Here is a 22605-nt window from a genome sequence, read left to right on the forward strand (position 1 = left end):
AACAAGTCATAGTCCCCCCCCAACCTTTAGCACGGTTTCACAACTACTTTCTCCTCAGAGGAAGTATTAGAGGTTCATAGCCATCATCTCTGAATTGAGAAATAAGCTAAGGTGTATGCATAGCTATTGAATGTAGGCAAATAAACATTAGATAAAACGATCACATCTTAACTGAAAATTTTCTTTCTTTTCTCTATACTACTTCCTATATACCATGGCTCTGCATCTTCTCCTGCACTAGACACTATTAGTTTTTCACATATTAGTACTTTTCATGGATTTACAGTATAATTTCATTGGGGTTTTAATGTGGATTTTCTTGATGACTAACACTGATCATCTTTTCTACATATCTTTTACTCTTTGAGCATCTTCCTTCATGCATTGTTTATTTGATTCTTCTGCCCATTTTTATATTATGCCACCCTCTTATAAGTTGTGAGAATCTTTTATATATTCTGGTCACAAGTATTTTGTCAGATATGCATATCAAATATATGCTCCCAGTCTATGGTTTGACTTTACATTTTCTTAATTGTGTCTTTCAAAGAGAAAAGGTTGCATTTCTTATTTTTTTAATTTTTGTATTTTAATAACACATTACTTATCATGGTTTTTTTTTATGATTTGTGCTTTCTGTATCCTATTTTTTCTAGATATTTTACAGCATTAAGCTTTTACACTTTGACTTGATTTTTGTTCAGGTTCAGGATAAGAGCTGAGATTCAATCTTTGCCTATGGACATCCAACCAATGCTGCACCATTTGTTGAAAAGACTTTCATTCCTTCATTGAATTTCATTGGCAACTTTGTTGATCATCAATTGACCATGTATGTATGGAAATGGTTCTCAATTCCCAGTTCTGTTTCATCGAAAATTATTACACTCACCAAGGCCTTAGCTGCTGTAATTTTGTGGTAAATCTTAAAATCAGAAGGTGTTGGCCTTTATTTTTGTTATTCTATTTAAAAATTGCTTTGTCCATTTTGGTCATTTGAGTTTTTAAATCTCTGCTCTGCTGATTGTTTATGGAAATGCACCAGACCTAATCATAAAGATTAGAAATAATAAATCATGGTACATTTGTATGAATGTTGCATAATGAAATAAAATGATAGAACATGAATGAATCTTGCAAACATATTGTTGAACACAGGAAGCCAAATTAAAGACAAATGATTCCATTTTAAGAAACTTTGAAATTGGCCAAACTCATACAGGGTGGTACAAAAGTAGGTTTACAATTATGAGTATGCAAAACACAGAGTTTATTCTTGTATTTTTATTTATTAATTATTATATTATATTTCTATGAATAACTGTAAACCTACTTTTGCCACAGCTGTATATGGTGCTACAAATCAGGACAATAGTCATTTTGGGAAGGAATGGAATTAGTGACTAGAGGAGATTAGAGATGGGCTTCTTAAATGCAGTTAATATTTTATTCCTTGATTGCAGTGTTGTTCATAACAACCCTGGTATGTACTCTTTTCTGTATATAGGTAATATTTCAAAATTCTTTTTAAAATGGAAATGAATACACTTCTAAATTTATGAAGGAATGTTTGTTTGATAACTAATAAACATACATTTTATTTCATGTGGTATATATATATATATATATGAGTGTGTGCATAACACCTAGTTTTAGATGTATCTATTAATAAAGTTCATGTAAGAGTCAATAAGAAGAAACGTTGTATGTATTGATCATTAAAATAAGAAGTTATTCAGAAACACCAATCCCTGAGTCTTTCTTTCTAAAACTTTGTAACTTGCCATCTCTAGTTTTCAATATTTTTCCTTTTTTGAGAAGACAAAGACTCCAGTACTAATCTTCTGCCATATTTCTCTAGATCTGACCCAACTGTCACACTATTCCAAAATACTAGCTGATAAAACTTCTGGTGTCACTCCCTGAGGTGCATACACATTTTAACAGAACTTCCTGAGGATCAACCAGCCTTTAAGAGATGAAATGCATGTGTCACGAGTGCTGGAATTTCAGACTCCATGAAAAGAGACAATGAGAAATTCTGTCGGTCAGAAAGAATTCTATTTGGCTCTTGAATTAGACTTTCACGCCAACTTTAATGAGTGACCTCAACGTGAGCTGAGCCATTCAAGTTCCCCTAAACTATCTTCAGTGCAAGTTTTAAAATCTCTTGCACTTCATCATGTTGTAAGCTTTATAAAACTTTATTTTAAGAAATTTAATAGATTGTTTATCATCATAGAGTGTCATGGGTAAAAGGTAAACCTAAAAGTTATATAACTCAATCAGTACATTGCTTCTTGCATCCTTCTGTATTGCTGAGGAGCATTCATTCAACCTTCTCTGCGCATCTTTAGGGAACTTTCTACCTCCCAGGGAAGTACGTTAGGTTTCAGACATCTCTAACCACATATTCTCCTATTATTATTCTAATAATCATCTTATAATATATAAAACATTTCTTATAGTTCTTCCAAATAGTTGAAGACACACATGGATCTTCTGAAAGTCTTCTTTAATAGTTTAGAGTTTGTTTATCATTCTGTTCTTCCATCGTTGATCAGGTTCTGCTCTGTCAATACCTTGCTTTAGGTTTTATACATAGAGCGCTAGGGTGGTTTCACACTCGGCTTTTCAGAGCTAACATGTTAGCTGATAGTGATACTGCACTTGGAATTAGAGCAGTTGTGGCTAAGTATCCGCTTGCTTAATTCCAAGTGCAGTGACATGCTCACTCTTCATAGGGCTTTTCATTGCATTTTAACTGGTTTCTTCTACACTGACACCTAAAGAGAAGAATGGATCACAATCAGCTAATATGTGTCTTCAACTATTTGGATAAACCTCTTATCTTCTCTGAGCTTGGGTTTGTCAGTCTAATAAGCAGAGGTAAAAGTATGATTTGTGTTAGAATTTTTTTTTTGAAGATAGCATAGGTGAAAATCCCTGAGAGGGCACCTGACATATAGTTACAGTTCAATATGTGCTGTCTGTCTCCAAATCACAAAATAATATGAAATCAATATTTTGGTCATCATGACCTTTCAACAACCTCCAAGAATTATGCCAGATGGCAGATGCTATCTTCTGGCCATAAAAAATAGAACTGGTCATAAATAAAGGGTGTGTTATTCATGTTCTGTCTGCCTTCACCACCTGCTATCACTTGGCATAAAATGTAGGCTTGAGAAGTGGGAATTCCTCTTTCAGGTATAATTTACACTGACATTAATTCTCTCACTGAGTTCTAGATATATGATGTTGGAAAATGCTGACTAACTGAACACTTAAATATTCAGTTACCATTAAATTATAATGAACGTAAAATCCACATTAACATCTCATTAAACCATTATGACTAGCGCTACACAATATATACTTTATCATCTTAGATACCTTAACATGTTTTTACCTTTGAGGCAATTGAGTTCATTAAAACTTCTATTTGCTTAACTGATTATAAGAACTTTATGATGCAGAATGACCAACATTATTAAACTAATTTCTAAAGTATTTTTTTTTAATTAAATACTCTATCAATGAAGAATTATTTTAAGAAATACCACTTTTGAAGAAAAAACAGAAGCCTGACTGGGGTACAAATTTTGGGAGGATTTATGCCTAGATCAATATAATATAAAGAATTCAATTCAAAGGCAAAATACCTAGACATCCTAAATTACTGTACAAACTATTTTGTCTAGGGAGGTGAATGCCTATATTTATAACAAAGCCTTACTCTTCATCCAGATCATAGGTCTTATATTTATATTAACATTTTTTACTAATATTGTATTGGGTTGCCCAAATAGACCATTTAGTTTTTCCATAATAAAAAACATGCTTTTATTTTTAACAATACCTTTATGATTTGGATATTTTGAGTATGTCAGCTACCTTCTGTGTTGATTGTTCTCAATTAATGTCTTGATTTTATAGCTGTCAACTTCAATTGGTCTACTGAACTGTGGAACAACATCCAGTGAGAAATCTCCAGCATGAAACTTCACAAACTACATTTGACACGTTCTATCAGTCACAGCGCTTTCTCCATATACTGCACAAAGTTTTTTTGTGTGTGTGTGTTTCAGTTGTGTTTTTACCTTTCTTAAAATAATAAAGCATAATATGTCAAAATGTTGCATATTTTCTTCCATCTTCAATATTAAAATGGCTACACAAAAATTTACCAATTTTGCTAAGGTTTTTTAAAAGCATGCTGATATGACACCTGTCACAATACAATCTAACAAAATTGTTTCAAATGACGTTAAAGACAACTAAACGCTAGTAGAGCCATCTTACAGAAAAAAACAAATGAACTTCTTGGCCAACCCAGCATCAGCCAGATGCAGATAGCCATGTCACGACTTTTGGAATTGTGTGAGCAAATAAATTTTCACCTTAATAGAATGCAAAATCTGGACCTCTGTTTGAATCCCAACTCCATGCTTATGGAATATAGAATTTTGGTTTGTGACTTAGACTCGCTAAACTTCAATATAATTATCTATAAAATGGACACAACAGTGAATACATGCTGCACAGATCAGATATTAAAGGTCAAAAGGTAACTATATATAGCCTTGGCCAGGTGGCTCAGCTGGTTGGAGCATCATCCTGTACACCAAAATGTCACAGGTTTGATTCTGGTCAGGACACACACTTAAGTTGTCGGTTTAATCCCCTGTCAGGGTGCATATGGGAAGCAGCCAATTAATGTTTCTCTCGCATCAATGTTTCTCTGTCTCTCTCCCTTCCCCTCTCTCTAAGATTAATAAACATATCCTCAGGTGAGGATTTTAAAAAGATAACTATACATATATAATACTCATTAAATCAGCTTCAGTTGTTGTTTGCTTGTAGTATTTGTATTAAAAATTGATTAAGTGTATTCTAAAATTGTTAAGTTCTAACAGTAAGTTTCCTTTTCTACAGGTTTCCTTCACATCTATCTCTTTTATCACCTGAAATTGTATAATTCACTTGGGCTAACAGGTACATTTCCCCCATCCCAAGTGAGAAGGGAACTACAGATAGCAATTGTTAGTCATCGCACCGGAATAGTAATTAATATGTTAGGTTATTCTCCCTTGAGTGCCTCCTGATTGCTGAGTAATGAGAGAAATACCATCCAGTATTTCAGACGGAGTATTATTTTAGCAGCCAGGTCAGTATTGGGTAGAGTGCTGCAAAGAATAACATGAAAGTACTTTAAAATGCCACAGATTGTGGAGAAGAGTAAGGTGAAAGGAAGTAGCAGTATTAGTCACTGGAAACCTCTGTATTTAAAGGTGTTTAATGATCTCGAATACCTGTTTTGCTTTCTCACCCCTGTTGACCTCAGCCACCCATCCCTTATACAGCAAAGGCCTGGCTTGTCCACTCTGGACATCATTTATCCTGGGCACAGCCTCACAGGCTCCAACTGGGGAAGCTGGGCATGCTCTGGGCTCTGCTTTTAGCTGAAACTTGACAACCAGATCTTGGAGAAACTCATCAGGTTTCTATATTTTTATGTTGCCCTAAAATAATTAATACCTAAGTATGTATGATTCTTCCATATTTTGGAAGCCTGTTTTATTTCAGTCCTACTCCTATTGAGTATAATGAAATGCCATTACTATTTTTAAATTTCCTTATTTTAAGTTCCCTTATAGTAACTTCAGGGTAACAATTGAATTTATATGTTCTTCGAATGTGGTTAGGAATGTAACTTAAAATAAAAGCATGTTAGAAATTTTCTAATTTTAAGTTTACTCTTCACATGTTATATTTCTCATTCATAATCCCTCTATAAACAGTTATTTTTATCATTCCCATTTGGCATTTTAGGAAACTGAGACTCAGAAAAATGAAATTTTCTGTTTATTCAAATAATTATTTTGCAGTGGTACTAAGGTTTCTTTAATCTCTTTAATAAATACGCATTCAGTGCCTGCTCTCTTCCTGTCCATTATTTTAGAGAAAATGAGGCAACAGAAAGGAGTTGCTCTGATGTGGCTCATTCGGTAGTGAAGGAAGATGGACAAACATATACAGTATATGGAGAACACTGAAGGTTGTAATGTTATGAGAACAACTAAAATCCATGCAGTGTACTGGATAGAGTCTTAGGAATTAGTTTTAATTAGATAAGGAAAACAACCCACGCACTTGCAGTTAGCTCTTGTGTGGAAGAAGAAAGATGGAGCATATTTGATTGGATAAGCAGGAGGCGCCCAGGCATGGCTTTGCTGCCAGAGGTTGGGCATCGTTGCAGATTTGTCTGTCTGGGGGCCTGTGCAGGGTGAGCACCAAAAGCTGGGCAAGTAGGCTTAGCATGAAAGGCCAAGCAATCAGCTTATCATTATGAAAGATTTGAAAAAAGGAACCAGAGTAGATCCTAAGAGTTCTGATCCCAAGAATTTGTTTTTTTTTTTTTTTTTTTTTTTTATTGTAGCTGTATGAGATGATGGATGTTAACTAAACTGATGTGGAAATCATTTTATAATATAGGTAAACCAAAACACCGTGCTGTACACGTTAAATCCATAGAGTGATGTATGTCAATTATTTCTCAATAACCTGCGGGTGGTGAAAGATAAGAAGGACACTGTAGTATTAGGCAGAGCTCTCAAGACGGAAGCGTATTCTTATGGACAAAGCTAAAGTAGCAAGAGTCAGGTGAAAACTGCTACTTGAAGGTAGGTGTCTAACTGTTTTAAAATCAAGTCACTTTGTCGGTATGAGTCTCAAAATGTGCCAAGTAGGAAGTGTTAAAAGTAACTGCATGTAGTGAGATTAGGCGGCAGAAACATGGCATGTGAATGTGATATGAAAATTACAAGGGTTTCTTCTAGGCACTCTGACTACCAGGCCAATGATTAAAAGTCTGTTTTGAGACATCAACAAATAATGAAACTCAGAGTGAATACCTACTTCGTGCCAGAGTCAGGACTTCCTCAGGGATTGATCAAGTGTGAGCAATCAGTAGACATCCATGACTTTTACTAAAAAGGATTGGTAATAAAAAGCTGGAAAGGATGTGTTGAATACTAGAGTAGGTTATTAAATCAAATAAAGAAAAACCTTGAGTGTAATGGATGTAACTCATCTAGAATGATATCCATATATGTCAAAAAATTAAAATTTTCCAAACTACTGTGTCATAGGCAAAAAGATAGAAAAAATACCAATGAGATCTACTTTATCAAATAAAATTAATATTTTAAGGATGAGGAAAGGCAAGCAAAGAAGAAAGGTTTTTTCCCATATTGTATTTAAACACATAAATTGAGAAATAGAAAGCAGTAAGATTTCAAGATTTTTATATTTAATTTTCATCAATTTGCTTTTAATCTGCCTAGGAATGATTTGTTTTCCTTTAATTTGTCTTAGCATTTTTTGAACATTTCAGATCTTCAAGTTAACATTTTAGAGGTCAACTTTTCAGCCATTATTTCTTCATAGATGTTTCTAACTCATTTTTTTGTCTCATGTTTTTTTGTGGTTGAAGTTATGCATAATTTTTCCAGAAACTAATGGAGGGTCTGTTCATTTTTCTTCTAAATTTTTATCTCTTCAGATTCAGTAATTTTTAATAATCTATCATCAACCCCACATGTTCCTTCTTCTACCTTCTATCTGACATTGATCTCATCCAGAAATATTTGTGTTACTCTAATCTTAAGTTCTTGAATTACCACATATTTATAGATTTTCCATTGATTGACTTAGATTTCCCATCCATTTAGGCCATGTTTTCTTTCACTTTGTAAACATATTTATGATGTGTGCATTGGAGTCTTAGTCTCCTGTATCCAACATCACTGGACTATTGATTATTATCTTGCCTCATAATGAGTTACCCTTGCCTTTTTATGCAGATATTCTAATGCACTTTGTTGTAAATTTGACAGTGTAGCTAATATAGCATAGTGGTCCTTGATTGTCTTATTCTGTAAATTCTTGGTGCTGTGAACAGTTAACATACCTGGGTTCAAGATTCAAGCAGTCTTTCTCTTGATATGCAGCTGCTGATACTGATATTCTTATGCCCTCCAGATGGTGTTTTTTAATTCTGGCTGCCTATGGTTCTTCTCTGTTCCAAGGGTTTGACCAGAGATGGACTCACCCTTTCTGTGGCTTCCTTGCTTCTTGGGATTTCACAAAATTATGTCTGCTCTGCCACCTATGGGCTCTGTGCTCTCATGTCAATTGTTCAGCTCCCTGAGTCAAGCATCACTGGGAAAACACTCACATAAGAAGATCATCCAACTCGTAGATTTGGCCTCACATAGCTCTAGCTATCAGGAGTAGGTTTATCTCTGGTCTTTACTTACATTTTTGCCATGTGCCTGGGGTCTCCCTGCACATGCATTTTGTTGTTTTATTTTGTTAAATTCTTACCTGCCAGGAAAGAATTTATTTTGGTAATCTATGCTCAAATTTGGGTCTCACCTCTGGGATAATTGTGCTGCCTGTATTTCTCCTCCTTCACATTTTTGGTTGTCATCTGGCTCTGAACTTGTGATCTCAAGTACCTCCACCTAAAGGGTCACTGCTGTTCACTCCTATTGCCACAAAGGTTGGGTCAGACCATTGGGACTGCAAGTGGCAAACTCACAATCCTTACACTTTGTGGTTGCAGTTTTTTGAGACTGAACTCTCCTCTGAATTCGGCTGACAATTGGATCCATTCCTATTTTTTAAATAATTGTTTAAAAAATAACCTTACCTAGTTTTTATACTTGCTATCTGCTGGGAGTTTGTGCAGAAGTGCACTACCTTTCTCCTCCTTTACAAGAAGAAATCTCAATCATACATTTTATGTCTGTTTTTGCTATTAGTTACTCAATAGCATATACTAAAATGTTAGTTTCTCCTTTTAATGCTGCCAGATTTTGCTTTATTTATTCATAGGGTATATGTTAGGTGTTTTCAGTCTCTAAAAGTTATATCATCTCTGTGAAATTGTATTCTTTTCATCACTGTAAAGTGATTGCCTTCATTCCTAACCTGTGTTTTGTCTTAATATCTTTTTCTGAAAATAATATTAATATGGGTCAATGGCATTATTTTTGTGAGTGTATTTATAGCACCACCTTTTTATATCATTTTAATTTGCCTTTTTGTGCCATGCTGTTTCAGATAAGTTACTTGTACACTATATACAACTGTATTTTAAAATCCATTTAAATAATTTTATTTTATGAGTTAAACTTATTTATTTTGTTGTGGTTAAGTGAAACATTTTTGTATATTTCAATCATCTCTTTTTGCGCTTCCTTTTGCCATATTTAATCTTCACCTTTTAAAAATTGATTGAGTTTTATTTATATCTCTTTAATCACTTAATAATTTTTAATGACATGTCAATTTTTAATGTGTATATTTGACATAAAATCTAAAGTAAATCATTACCATCCCTCTAAAAATTACTCATCTTTATGTTGTTCTTATATATAAATTAGACTATATTCTGATTTAAACCCTCCAAAATAAGCATTATTTTTATCTAATGCATTTTAAACTTATGTTCATATTTAAAAATTAATTCTTCAATTTTACTTCTTGTGTCCAAGTCCTTCTTTCATATGGAGGCCAGAAAACTATGTAAATAGCATTAATTTGCTAAATGAAGATGCTTTTCCTGTAAAATTTTATACACAACTGAAAGGCTCTTTTTCAAAATGCTGAGATGTTATTCAAGAAGAAGGAAGTTGAGCTACTAATAAATCATCCACTTTAATTTTATTAACCACAGTTTTTTTGTCACATTTTTTAATGGTATTCCCTTCAATTTGCATTATTTCTATTTTTATTATTTAATTATTGTATAATTCTTATCCATATTTAAATTTTTTTCTACATTTCTTGGGGTAGAATATTGTTTTATTGTTTTTTTAAATATTTTTGGACTATTTTCTCTCTGTGCCTCTCTCTCTCTCTCTCTCTCTCTCTCTCTCTCTCTCTCTCTCTCTCTCTCTTTTTAGGGAATCCTGGTAATCCTGAAACAGCAGGTGCTACTTTTATGTTATTAATTTCTTAGTTTATCTGATCTATTTATCTATTCCAGGAAGGCTTTAAAAAAACAGATTTTATACATTGATCTTTTAGGCTACTGTCCAGTTGACCTACCCATTGATCTGTGTCTGTTTTGAGAACTGGTAATATTATATAAATAGTGCTGAGTGAGGCAAAGAGAAAAATGACCTTACAGAGAATCCATAAGCAAGACTTCCCAGGAGAAATTTTGTCTGCAGAAATAAGCATTCAATTTTTCACCAAGATACCTATCACCACTCAGCTAAAAGATTCATGTCCATCCAAAACAACACCTAATATTAATCAGTTTTGCCAGTTTTATTTGTGAAAATATTAAATTCATTTATACTATGGGCTATGGTTGGTTAATGATGTTCAAAGTATTGTGACTTTTACCTAAGGCACGTCTTTAATGACTTTGGTCTGTAATAATTGATTACTATTTATCAAATCAAATCTGTAAAGCACAGGTTATTATATTTCAAATAAAGATGCATTTTGAAAAGCAATATTTTAAGATATAACAAAGATAATAACATTTACCAAATACTTTAAAGACAAGCATCATGATTTAATTCTAAATAGAGCCCTTATGAAAGTACATAAGCTTCTGCTATCTGGTGTGACAGGAGAGTTGGGTGTTCCAGTTAATCTATAGCATGGTTCATGGAGCTGACACATATATCTTATAGAGATTGCCAACTTTTAAAGAATGGCTTTGCCATGAAATAAAACTCTCTCTGAAGCTATACTGAATGTGATTTAGCCTATATTTGGTGGTTTATTTATCAGTCCACTGAAATTTTTTGAGAAGAGAAATGACTCTCTATTTGACGTTCATGTGATTCTGACCCACTGTGTAGGCTTTTAAGTTATTGCTGCTAGAAACCACTAAAAAGAAGAAGGGAAATTTATTTGAACCCAATCAGAAATTGTAGAGGAGATGGTGAGATTTTAAAAGACAGGGATTGTGTCTTATTCATCTCTGCACCCCCAACACCCAAACCAGCGGTTCTCAAACTAAATGCTGTAGAAAATCACTTGAGAATAATTTTGTTTCAGTGAAGAGCCAGAGCCCCATTGCAAACCTATGAAGACCAAAATCCTGGGGAGTAGGATCTGGATTTTTAATCCAGCACCTGGATTATTGTTGTGGATGGTCCTTATCTTCCACTTTGAGAAAAATCTGAACTGTACTAGTGGCTTCTAAAGATTTAATGTATATATTGGTAACCTTGGGATTATATTAAAATACTGATTCTAATTTAATATGGCTAATGTTGAGCCTGAGATTTTGTATTTCAAAGGGACAGTCAGAGCTGCAGATGTATGGACAATACTGTGAATAGCAAGGGTTTAGAAACAATGCCTGATTCATAATAATGGGGAATAAACTGCTGTTAATTAGAAGAACATCTGTATCACTGTGCCTACACTAGTCCTAAGACATTTATTATGTCCTACACCGAAATATAAATCTCTTGTATATGTGAAATTCTTTTAATAATGCTTTCCTGCATGAAAGACATAATCCTCTATTTGCATTACCCCCAAAGCACCTGGTAGAATATCTGAGAAATAGAATAATTTTTGCTGAATGGATGTATAAACCAAAGAAGAAGTAAACTAATCAACCAATCAACTAACCAAAGAAGACATACTGAACAAATATGGGTTCTTTGGGACTATATTCTTAAATGGTAACTAACAAATACATATTGTGCATATCAGATAAGACAGGGACTTTTCAACTACCTCTGAGAACAGTGACCAGGACCATTAGAAACACTGGCTAACTCAATACCCAAAGCTTTTATGTTTTAAACTACCCACTCAGACACTATTTCTCACTGTAAAACTTTGTGATAATTTATAGATTTGCTGAATTTTTTAGTTGAAGGGATCAACTAAAGACTAACACATTTGTTTTTAAAAATTAGAGTCTCACAGAGGTTGCATTTCTCGCCCAAGTTTCAACAGCTAGAGGGTAAGACATATATTATTAACAATTCTGATGTGCTCAATTGATGTCTGATGTCTAAAGGTAGGACTGAAAATCTGTTAACCTAGATCTGTTGTGGCAGGTACCCAGATAAGCCTGTTTTACAGTGATTACCAGTCAAAATCAATAGGCCCATTACTCTGTCAACATTGACATAATGGTTTATGGGCAATAGTATCTATCAGGAGAAAATGTATAGGAAAATATTAATGATTTCAAAGCAGTGGAACCAAGAAATTCCAAGCACAGTGCTATGGGTTTTTCTGGACATTCTTTTATTTTTAGATGTGAAGGCTTTCTAGTTACTCTATAATTTTGACATATTTCCTATTCCTGATTGGTATTACATAATAACGTTTATTAGAGCACCATGAAACCTTCTTAAACTGAGATGGATAGAGAAGAGTGGAAAGAATATGATTTTCTAGCCATACAGGAATGGTAACTAAACCTTAGGTCTTTAAATGACAGCTGTGTGCAAATTCTAAAATACTAAATTTGGTAATTGTAATATTTATGTACAACCATATTTTAAAGAAAGGGGAAACTTTTAGGCTGAGTTTCCAGTTAAGGTGTAATTTTTATTAGCTTTCTACCCAATCTTGCCCTAATTATTTAACCACCTTTGCCCTTTAGTGCAGAAAAATTTCTATGATTTTGGTTTCCCATCACAAAATGATGTGTTTATCCTTTTCATCACTTTGTGGTCTCGTTCCTTTGTCTTATCGTCAGTCTACAGCATTTCTTTGTGTAAACTCAAACTCTCTACTTGCTTTTTAAAATTATTGTCCCTCTGATCTAAAGAATCAATCTCACCCTTCTCTGCACCTTCATCACTTTTCAGGAAGACAACCACTTCTGTTTCCTTTTCCAAACATGTCTTATTGCCCTTCTCCAGCTACAATAACACCATCAGACCCTTATTGATTTTCTTATCCAGATTTTACAAAGGAAAAGTTGCTGATCACTCTTCCTTCTGCTCATCACTCTTTCACTCTTCAGCCTGCCTCCATTAGACCAGCCTGGACTGAAAAGTGCCCTTCCTGAGGTCATTATTAATGACCTCTTATTCCAAGACCAATAGATTTTTTTTTTGCTCTGATCCTAGTTCATTTTTTTGCTGTATCTGACATTGTCTTGAAAATGTATTCAAAGTGATGAAAAGCATGAACCTATAGCCAAGATTAATCTACCCAGCAAAGCTATCACTTAAAATAGATGGATGGTCAGATAACGTGCTTCCCAGACAAGGTAAAGCTAAAGGAACTCATCATCACCAAGCCATTATTACATGAAATGTTAAAGGGACTTAGTTAAGAAAAAGAAGATCAAAACTATGCATATTAAAATGGCAACAAACTCACAACTATCACCAACTGAATCTAAAAAATAAAAAACAAAAACAAAAGACCTAAGCAAACAACCAAAACAGCAACAGAATCATAGGTCTGGGGATCATTTGGAGGGTTATCAGCTGGGTGGGGGTAGAGGGGGGAAGGGGGAAATGGTGCAGGGATTAAGAAGCAGTCTTGGTAGGAACAAAACAGACAAGGGGATATTAAGAATAGTATAGGAAAGGGTGAAGCCAAAGAACATTCACGCATGACCCATGGACATGAACTGGGGCAGGGGTAGATTTCTGGAGGAAAGGGGGGTACCAGGCAGAGGAGGAAAAAGGAAAAATATTAGGACAACTGTAACAGAATGATCAATAAAATATTCTTAAAAATGTATTCTTCCTTGGCTTCCAAGACTCCACATTAAAGAGTTGTTATTAAATATTTTCAGCATTTCTTCAGGCCACTTCAATTGGCTAGTTTTTCTCTCATCATCCATGAAATGCTGATATTGTATAAATTTCCATCATTGGTCCTCTGCTCCTCTCATTCTCTATACTGTGTCTGAAGAATAATGTGCATAGGCATATTTTTAACTTTCCCCCCTAAAGGTCAAGACACTAATCTCTAAAATTTCTACCTTCAACTTGTATATTTTTTCTAAAGTATTTTCAAAGTATTTTAAATTAACTTGCAAAGTTTTGAAGCATTATATTCACTTGCTTGCTGACCATCAACATTCTAATATACCATAGGCACCTCAAAGTCAGTATGCGTATGTGGAACACATTGTTCTCTCATCTCGAGCTATTTAATTTTTAACGCCCTCCAGTTCAAGTTATAACAGCACCATTTTCAGATTTTCCCAAAGTAGGACCCTATATTCAATTGTAGAATTCTACCTTGTCTTTCATTCTATCCTCTAATTACTTAAGTTCTGTTAAGTTATTCTCCTAAGTGGTTATCTAATTCAGTGCTTCTTAGTCTTTATTAGGTATTATAGTTACCTTGGACCTTAGAACAATACTAATACCTGGTACTTAATTAAAACCAACCAGCGCAGAGCTTGGGTTGATGCACCTGGATAATGGTATATTTTAACCACCTCACTTTATGTATGTCTGAAGCAACGTTTCTTCCTCACCCATAGTCCTAGGGTAGGTTCTCACCCGCAGTTACTACAATAGTACACTCACTCTATACCTTGTCTACTCTCCCATCTGCCTCAACACTATCCTTCTCAGAGCTGCCAGTGAGACCCAGCTAAAAGATTTCTCAAAAATATCTATTTTCCATTTTATTCTATAAAAGTATTATACTTCTTTTACATAATTACTAAGATCCTCAAAGATCCAGACCCTGACTTTCTCTCCTGACTCATAGCTGTTACTTAAGATTTTCCACAGTATATCTTATTCATATACTTTTACTTATCTTGTTCCTTCTCTGTACTTTTCTTCCCAGTGAGCTAAAGCCTTCCTATTGGGAAAAACACTCACCAGCATGAAGTCTTTACATGACTCCCACTCGGCCACATGATAACGGGCTTTAAGTCAGAAACACTTTCTTATCAAGAGAAGAAGAGCTCATACAGCCTGTGCTGTGCTTACACCTTGTATGGGAGAATCTTTCCCTGTTAGAAACTTAATGAATACGTAATCCTTTGTTTTAAGCCTATATATCAATGGCCCCCAGGCTTGTCCCCAGCCTTCAGTATTTCAGATGCCAAGGGGGAGAGTCGGGAACCTTCTGCTGCACCAGGAGACAGGTGCGTGTAGGCACAGAGCCCTGCACTGCCTGCCTACGGATTCCTGCTGGCCACAGGCACCAGTGCCCACTATTGAAGCTGGTCTCGCTCTATTTCTTCTCTAGGCAAGTAAAGTGTTGTTTCCTCCAGCGCTTCACTGCACTGTTTTCTTCAGTCACTCCAATATCAAGTTGTCATGGGCAGAAGTGTGTGGACTTTGACTCCTGCTTGTCAGCCTATTGATGAGGCCTGCTGTTTTTCATGTAATTTGAGTCTTTCTCTGGAATTGGTAACTGGTGTGCAGTGTTATTTTTCTGAGATGGATAACTGGTACATTGTTCTCAACACCCCCGCTGGCATCATAGGGCTTGCTAAATGTTACCAGTGAATGAAGTTCCGATCAGCCCATCTCTGCTGAGAAGCCCTCCCTAGGTCGCCTGCCTTCTATACTAGGTTAGATCCCCTGCACTGTGCTCACTTCCATAGTTGAATGTGGCTCATTATATTGTTGTAATCATTTATATAAGTACCTGTATCTCCTAACAGAACTACTTGAAACTGGGAATTGAAGACTCATTTCTTCAGCATCTACTATAGTTCTGTAGTCTCTAGTACTTGTTAAATGCCCGAATAAATGAATTCATCAAGTAATCTATGCATCGGTTTGCCCCTTGCTTCTATCAGAATATTATATCTGCACTTGACTTGGTGCCTTGGCTGTCAGTGAATAAGTAAATGATGTCCTGTGTGCCTCTTTCCTGATGACCTTCCTCAGGCTCTTCATATACACCAAGGTCATTATTGTCAGCCTTATCCTGTGTGATGTCTTTCTCTTAGAACACATATTTATAGTAAAACCATCTTTATTATCTTGAATTATATCGATAGACAATATAATTTACACATATTATTTCAAATATAATCTTAATATCTTAATTAAAATTATAAAAGACAAATAAAAGGAAAGTAATATTTCATTAAATGTACTATATTTCAATAGATAAAACCTTGAGGACCGCTATGCTAGAAGTCACAATGAAGTAGAGGTACAAGTGTATCTATTATTGGTGAGTCTATACTCACCAATAATGTGGCATCTAGAAATGCAGACTGATAGTGCTGTGTTATATTTGTAAAACAAAACAACCAATGTCATTATCACCACCAGTGGCAGGTAGTATTTCTGAAGTATGAGGACAAATTTTGTTAAAGGGTTGAAATTGACAATTTGCCTTACGCTCTCATTGCTTTACTGCAAAGGTCATTGTATAGTAAAACCATGGAGAAACAATTTGTGCTTATATAAAATAGAATTATATTGTAGACTCATGCAAGCTTTCTCTGCCTGTTTAGGAAGGCATTTGAAAGTCATAAAAGGAATTGGACAGTTCTTTGTTCTGTTTGACAGTCTTCATACAATGACATTTAGCACCCCTATCCCACGCATTAAATGATCTTAGCAAGCCACAATCACTGGGAAACAAAATTTACAAAATGTTCCCCCACGTGCAGATTTTTCCCTTGGCAATATCAATTCTGTCTACATTCTTACATGCCCCTCCCCAACCCATCCTGACCTCCTGCCCTTGCTTTACTCCGTTTCCCCATCTCAAATAGTATTTTCCCTCCATGTTCATTCTGTCTACCATTGAAAAACTAAGCCATGCTAAGTAATGGCTGATTCATACTGGTCCGGTCTGGAAATTTCAAACTCAGCAGAAAGCACGTGAGGTGAGCAGCTCCGCATAAAGGGGCAAAGGGAAATGCACGGGACTTCTTTCTGCCCTGCACTTTATAATAAATAGCTAAGATGAAGGAAGGTCTGAGCACAACGAAGTCTATTTACAGCTTTAAGATGTACAGGCTCAGAAATGGGTTTGAGCGTTTCCCCCCTCATCCTGACTAAAAGAGTTTCGATGGCAAATTTTTGTAAATAAAAACATCTGTAGAATAAACAATAAAAATAATAATCCCATAGTAATCATGTAACATCAAGTAAAGACACACTAAATGCCTGCTATAGGTTTTACTCCAAAGCTTGATTTATTCTGAGAGCACTTAAGAGTCTATGTAAGTATAAATGAAGAGTTTTGCAGATCTGTTGAATTTGTTTTAACCTTTATATCTGTAGAGTTCTCTGGAGGGCTTAGCTGTAATTAATAATACTCTCTTGCCATGACCCATTTTCAGCTGAAAGCTAGTCTTTCCTAGGCTTACTTAAAAAAATAGAGGCACAAAAGCTTTCCAAATCTTTGCTAAAACCTTACATATTTTTCATCAGTGAGGTTTAAGATTCTCCCAATTCCAAAAAAAATCCAAGTTCTAATTTCTCTCATGTGATAATTTAATCCCCTCTTGTAATCAAGTCCATTTTAAGCTCTTTCATAGTATTAAACAAGTTCTCTCAGAATTTTTCTTTGTTTCTATGCTATTTTTTTCTGAGACCATGCTAAAACACTCTTAAATTCTAGCAGAGATTTTTAGTATTTCACAAAACATTTACTCAATTTTGATCCTTCTTAGTAAACTGTGTATCTGTGAAGAAAGAGTTCAAAGGGCAAAAATAAATGGCAGAAAGTATAATAAACTGAACACTGGATGACAAAAAAAAGTAGAGGGCTCAAATACTTTTATTGCTTTTCTTGTGGTAAATAAGATAAAAAAATATTAATCATGGTTCCTCCCACCTACACTCTGTGATCGCCAACAAGATGTGGATTGATTCAAAGATTTAAATGCAAACCCTTATTTTTGGTAGTGCTTCAAGAACAGCTGTTTAAACTATTACACAATTTTTGATGCTTTGATCAATACTAGTTTAAGCAAAGATAAAACTAGCTGCACAGAATGTCGATTTGGTACACAAAGGGGTCAATCCAGAGGCTTCTAAACAATTTTTTTTCTACAACCAAAATGTTTCAGTCCGCCACTTCAAAAGAGATCAATGTAAGAACACATGCCATATGTTTTGTTGAAGTCTCAGCCAGAAGAAAATATACCTATTATGGGATTTAAACCAAGATGAAATACAACAATCACAAAAACTGGCAAGTATTAGGCACTTGGAAGAGCTATCGATCGCATGCCTCCTGTGAACAGGTGCCTGACCAAGGCAATCTGGACGTGCAAATGGACAGAATGACACAGAAACTGGTTTTGTGGGGGGCAGGGGCGGGGTGGGAGGAGGTGCATAAGAGAGTATAATAGGAAAATGCTGCCCCATGGGGGCATTTGGGAAATACAGACTTAAACAGCTCAAAGTGATAATGAACGTGCTAAGGGCACAATAAGTGAGAATACTAGATTTCTACTATGTATATATTTCTATTGGATAGTATAGGATGCTCACTTTCTAGGAGCTCATGGTCTAGTCTGGGAGTAATCACAGTATAAGAAATGAAGACAAGATTTCTCAAAACTCTGTTACGCCCTTCATAAATTAAAAAATATAGGGAGTACAAGCTGTGAGCCATTGGTCAACTATCCCCCAGTTCTCCAAGAGCTTACACAACTTACAAAATAGTTGCTTAAAGCTGATGTTCAGTCTCATCAATGCTTTACCTTCTAACCCTTCCTTGACTTTTATAATCCCAACAAAGTCTAACCTATTAATTTAATTAATGAGGGTAGTTAAGATAATGAAATCACATGATTTCTGCGTGCTCTTTTTCTACTAGGATATACATTTAATAGGCAACTATATGGACAAAAAATATATTATTCTAAACAATATATCAAGTTTAATAAAATTCATTTGTACAGTGTTCTGTGAAGAAAGAAAGAAAGAGAATTAAGAAGCTGTAGGTCTCCAAGAAATTCTTTGGGAAAATCTTGTTTTCATTGTAAAAGTAACATATTAATTTTCTGGTAACAGGTGAGGAACCTACAAAGCAGATCACTGAACCATTTTGTCTGTCCATACACTCATGTTGTGAACACACTTTGTTTTATCTGGACACTTCATTTTATTTCTTTTATAATGCCTTATCAGTATCTCTTTTCTGCCTAAAGCTGGGTTAAAATATTTTTTTCTTTTTTTGGTAGATATGCCAAAGAATTTACTAGTCATGTGAGGGTTATGCATCCTATATCTAATCTTTTTGTGGTTATATTTACAGATTTTTAAAAATGTGTTGTACAAACACATTTTTTATCAGTGTAAAAAATTAAAGAATAAAACATATTAACAATATGTAATTGTTATCGATAATGATTTCCCAAATAACAAAATGTCTTCAAATATTTTTACTTGCTCATTTTTTCTTCTAAAATCTTATTTTGATAAAGCTTCCTTTAATTTTTTTTTTAAATTATTGTACAGTTGCCTACTTGTTCCTACAAACCCTTTGTTAACAAGTACAATAATGTCATAGCTATCATAATTGTAATTATTTATACTTACCTATAAATACACTCTATACTCTTATCTACATGTTAATTTTTCCAGAATTTTATAATTAGTTTTCACTAGAGAATATCTTCAATAAATTGTTCAGAGTTAAAAGGGTTTTAATATCAAAACACATCTTTACTTTTTTTTTTTAAATGGTAGTTCTAAAATGGAGAGTAGAGTAGAAGTTCCTTTCCAGGTGGAGTAGGGTTTTTCAACATATTCTGTCATTTTCAGTACTCTTTGTGCTTTATTACAGATATAAATTACCTCCAAACACTACCATGTTATCCACCCACAATTGCCAATTTAGAAATCAATCTCCATGATTTCCTAACGTTCAAAAAACAAACAAACAAACAAATCAAACAACAAGAAAAACCACCGCATGTCTGTGTTTAGTCTGGAAGCAAACACTGGAAGTTGTTGCTCGGAGCTGTAGAGCCAGTGAGCTGGGCTTTAGTGCCTTCACATACTGTATTTTGTAGAATATCATTAGAGGTGAAGGATGTCATTATTTCATGAACAATTGCAAAGAAAAACTGCTGCCAATTAATATATGGCATTGCATGATTGTAAGATACTTTAAACTTATTAAATAAAAGTTTAACATATAAAAATATTTAAAGCCAAGAATTGATGAAATATGATGATGATTATCTGGTTGATTGCTCACAGTCCTCTATTCTCTATCTTCAGCTTTTGTTCTAAGATATTTTTGAGAATCTATTCTGTGAATTTCTGAAGAAAAGCACTATTCCTCTTACAGGCATTCACCTCCATCTCTTTCCTTAATCCTATTGGATTTCACTGTCAAAATTATTCCATTTGTTTTTTAACTTCTCCCAAATTCTTATTTGATGTAATGTGGCAACTCTTCTAGTCTACCAAAGAGTCTGTAGGGTTTTTCTATGTATTCTGCCATTTCTATTGGCATGTTTTTATTGACCCACTTTGAACAATAACCAGGCTGTTTCAATATATTGTCTCTGAATATCTTAATTTCAATTGTATATACTCTGCTCCCCTTCTCATCCACATATTTTCTTTCTACATTAGGCAATGGGCCAACAATGATTTTCATCTCAGGGAGATGAAGTTTTATTCCTCTAGGCAAAATTTGATTTTAAAATAAAGGCAGTCAAATTTCTCAGTAAGGAGCTTGGGTTTTTATAACTGAGACTAAAACACAGACATCGATTAATTCAAAACTTACATAATATCAACAGCTAAGCAAGAAAGTAACTCAAGACTTTCCACCTGGACATGTTATAACAACTGGTCATCTTCCTCTGTTCAATCCAGAATACAAATGATATGGACTAAAATAAGTTTTAAATATGCTTTTTCAAATTCCATGTTTTGGAACTATTAGTTCACAACCCTTGGAGACATGATACTCACTAACCATTCCCAACACCACAAATGTGATGTCTAAATCTTATTTCAGGGGCTCATAAACATCACACTACTCCTAGAGTAGGAGTGGGGATGCAGGCCGTATCCCCAAAGACCTCCTCTACGGCGAGCTAGCAGAAGGCAAGAGGATGACAGGGCGCCCAAAACTGCGGTTCAAAGACATCTGCAAAAAGGACATGACACAATGCTCCATCAATCTCAACACATGGGAAGTTCAAGCAGACGACCGCCTAGCCTGGAGGCTCGCGGTCAGGCAAGGTACGTCACGTGCAGAGGCTGCGCGCAACGAGGAGGCGGTCCAGAAAAGATCGAGGCGGAAGCAGCGTCAACAGCAGCAACAACAGCCATCTGCCTTCACCTGTACCAAGTGCGGCAGGGATTGTCACTCCCGAATCGGACTGCACAGCCATTCTCGGCGGTGCAGATAGACTCTCAAGAAGCTACGCCATCGTCTCTCGAGACGGACGGCTGCCGACGACGATGCCAGAGTCTCAAACAGGCAGATATCCACATTCATTCTCTCTCAGACCCTTTGTTGTTTCCTTTTTAACATTTGTTATGCTGTGTTTATTCTTTCACTTCCGTGTTTATGTTTTTCTCTATCAGGCTTTCGACAAAAGTATCTGTTTGTCTTTGTTTTCACTGTTTTCCCCAGAACCTAGGACACAGGTATTTTGTTCAATGATTGGATGAATGAACAGATGTCAATGCAAAAGGATCGGATCTTTCCATGCAAAGACGTAAACACTAGAAGACATCCCTAAACAGCAAATCCCCCGATTTTAATTCTCAAATTCCGTGTTATGGCTTACCCAGATAATGCTGTGGGGAAAGGGAAAAATCCTTCCTTCCTCCGGTTCCTTTTGGCTGGCTGAGGAATCAAATCAATGAGACAGATTGACGAGAGAAAATCAAATTTAACTCCCCAGGCACGGGAAGCCCAACTACATCACAGAGTTCCCGCGCACACGAGGGATCCAGAGACAGAAAGGGAAAATGCCGTATATACGTCATTGTGAGCTTAGGATGAGACGGGCACCTTGAGGCTTGAGTGTCACTGCCAGACGATTAGAGCAGTTGTTCCGTAAGCAGTAGTTTGCCCTGCCATACAGACAGGTCAAAGGAGGTTATGTCTGATAATCTCTTATTGTGGGCAAGGCCTCTAATTCAAGTTCTTCTAGAGGTAGTTGGGGGAGGAGAGGCAGGAGTTTCTCTATCCTGCAGGGTCTCAGTTCACTTCAGCTCAAAATAACCTTCATACCACAAAGGCACACCTTGGGGTGACTCATTCTGGATCCCTATAATGTGAACTATTAACAATAATACAAAAAGGTTAAGAAAATGACCTATAAGAATGACTCATTTTGTTAAGAATCCCACATGTAAAAATCCACAAAATAAAATTGTGTATATAAATACATCTATTTACCGAGATCTCATTAATAATACCAAACAATAACCAAGTAAGCAGCAACACAAAGATGTGCTTTCAAAACAGGGTTGGGAAAGAGTTCATAGCAACTGTTCAGCAGGCCACAGGATGACGACAATGATGGTAATCATGGTTAGCTGTATGCCAGGCACTATTCTAAATGCTTTATGTAAATCTATTCACTTAACCCTAACAACAAAAATACTGACTACATTGTCAAGGAGGAAATGGAGACAGCAAGAGGCTAAG

At 35.3% G+C, this 22605-nt stretch overlaps 1 protein-coding gene across 1 annotated transcript in view; it reads right to left on the reverse strand.

Moving 5' to 3' along the window:
- Positions 1-22605, reverse strand: part of LOC149998714 (microtubule-associated serine/threonine-protein kinase 4-like) — a 67307-nt gene that overhangs the window by 39973 nt on the left and 4729 nt on the right. Inside the window, exon 3 of the mRNA XM_090291137.1 lies at positions 21737-22234. Coding sequence (XP_090147263.1) covers positions 22223-22234 — 12 coding nt within the window. The 3' untranslated portion in view covers positions 21737-22222. The remainder of the gene's footprint in view (positions 1-21736; positions 22235-22605) is intronic.

Source organism: Furipterus horrens, unplaced genomic scaffold (genome assembly GCF_987537825.1).
Source record: "Furipterus horrens unplaced genomic scaffold, mFurHor1.1.pri manual_scaffold_11, whole genome shotgun sequence".
In the NCBI taxonomy this organism is placed as follows: domain Eukaryota; kingdom Metazoa; phylum Chordata; class Mammalia; order Chiroptera; family Furipteridae; genus Furipterus; species Furipterus horrens.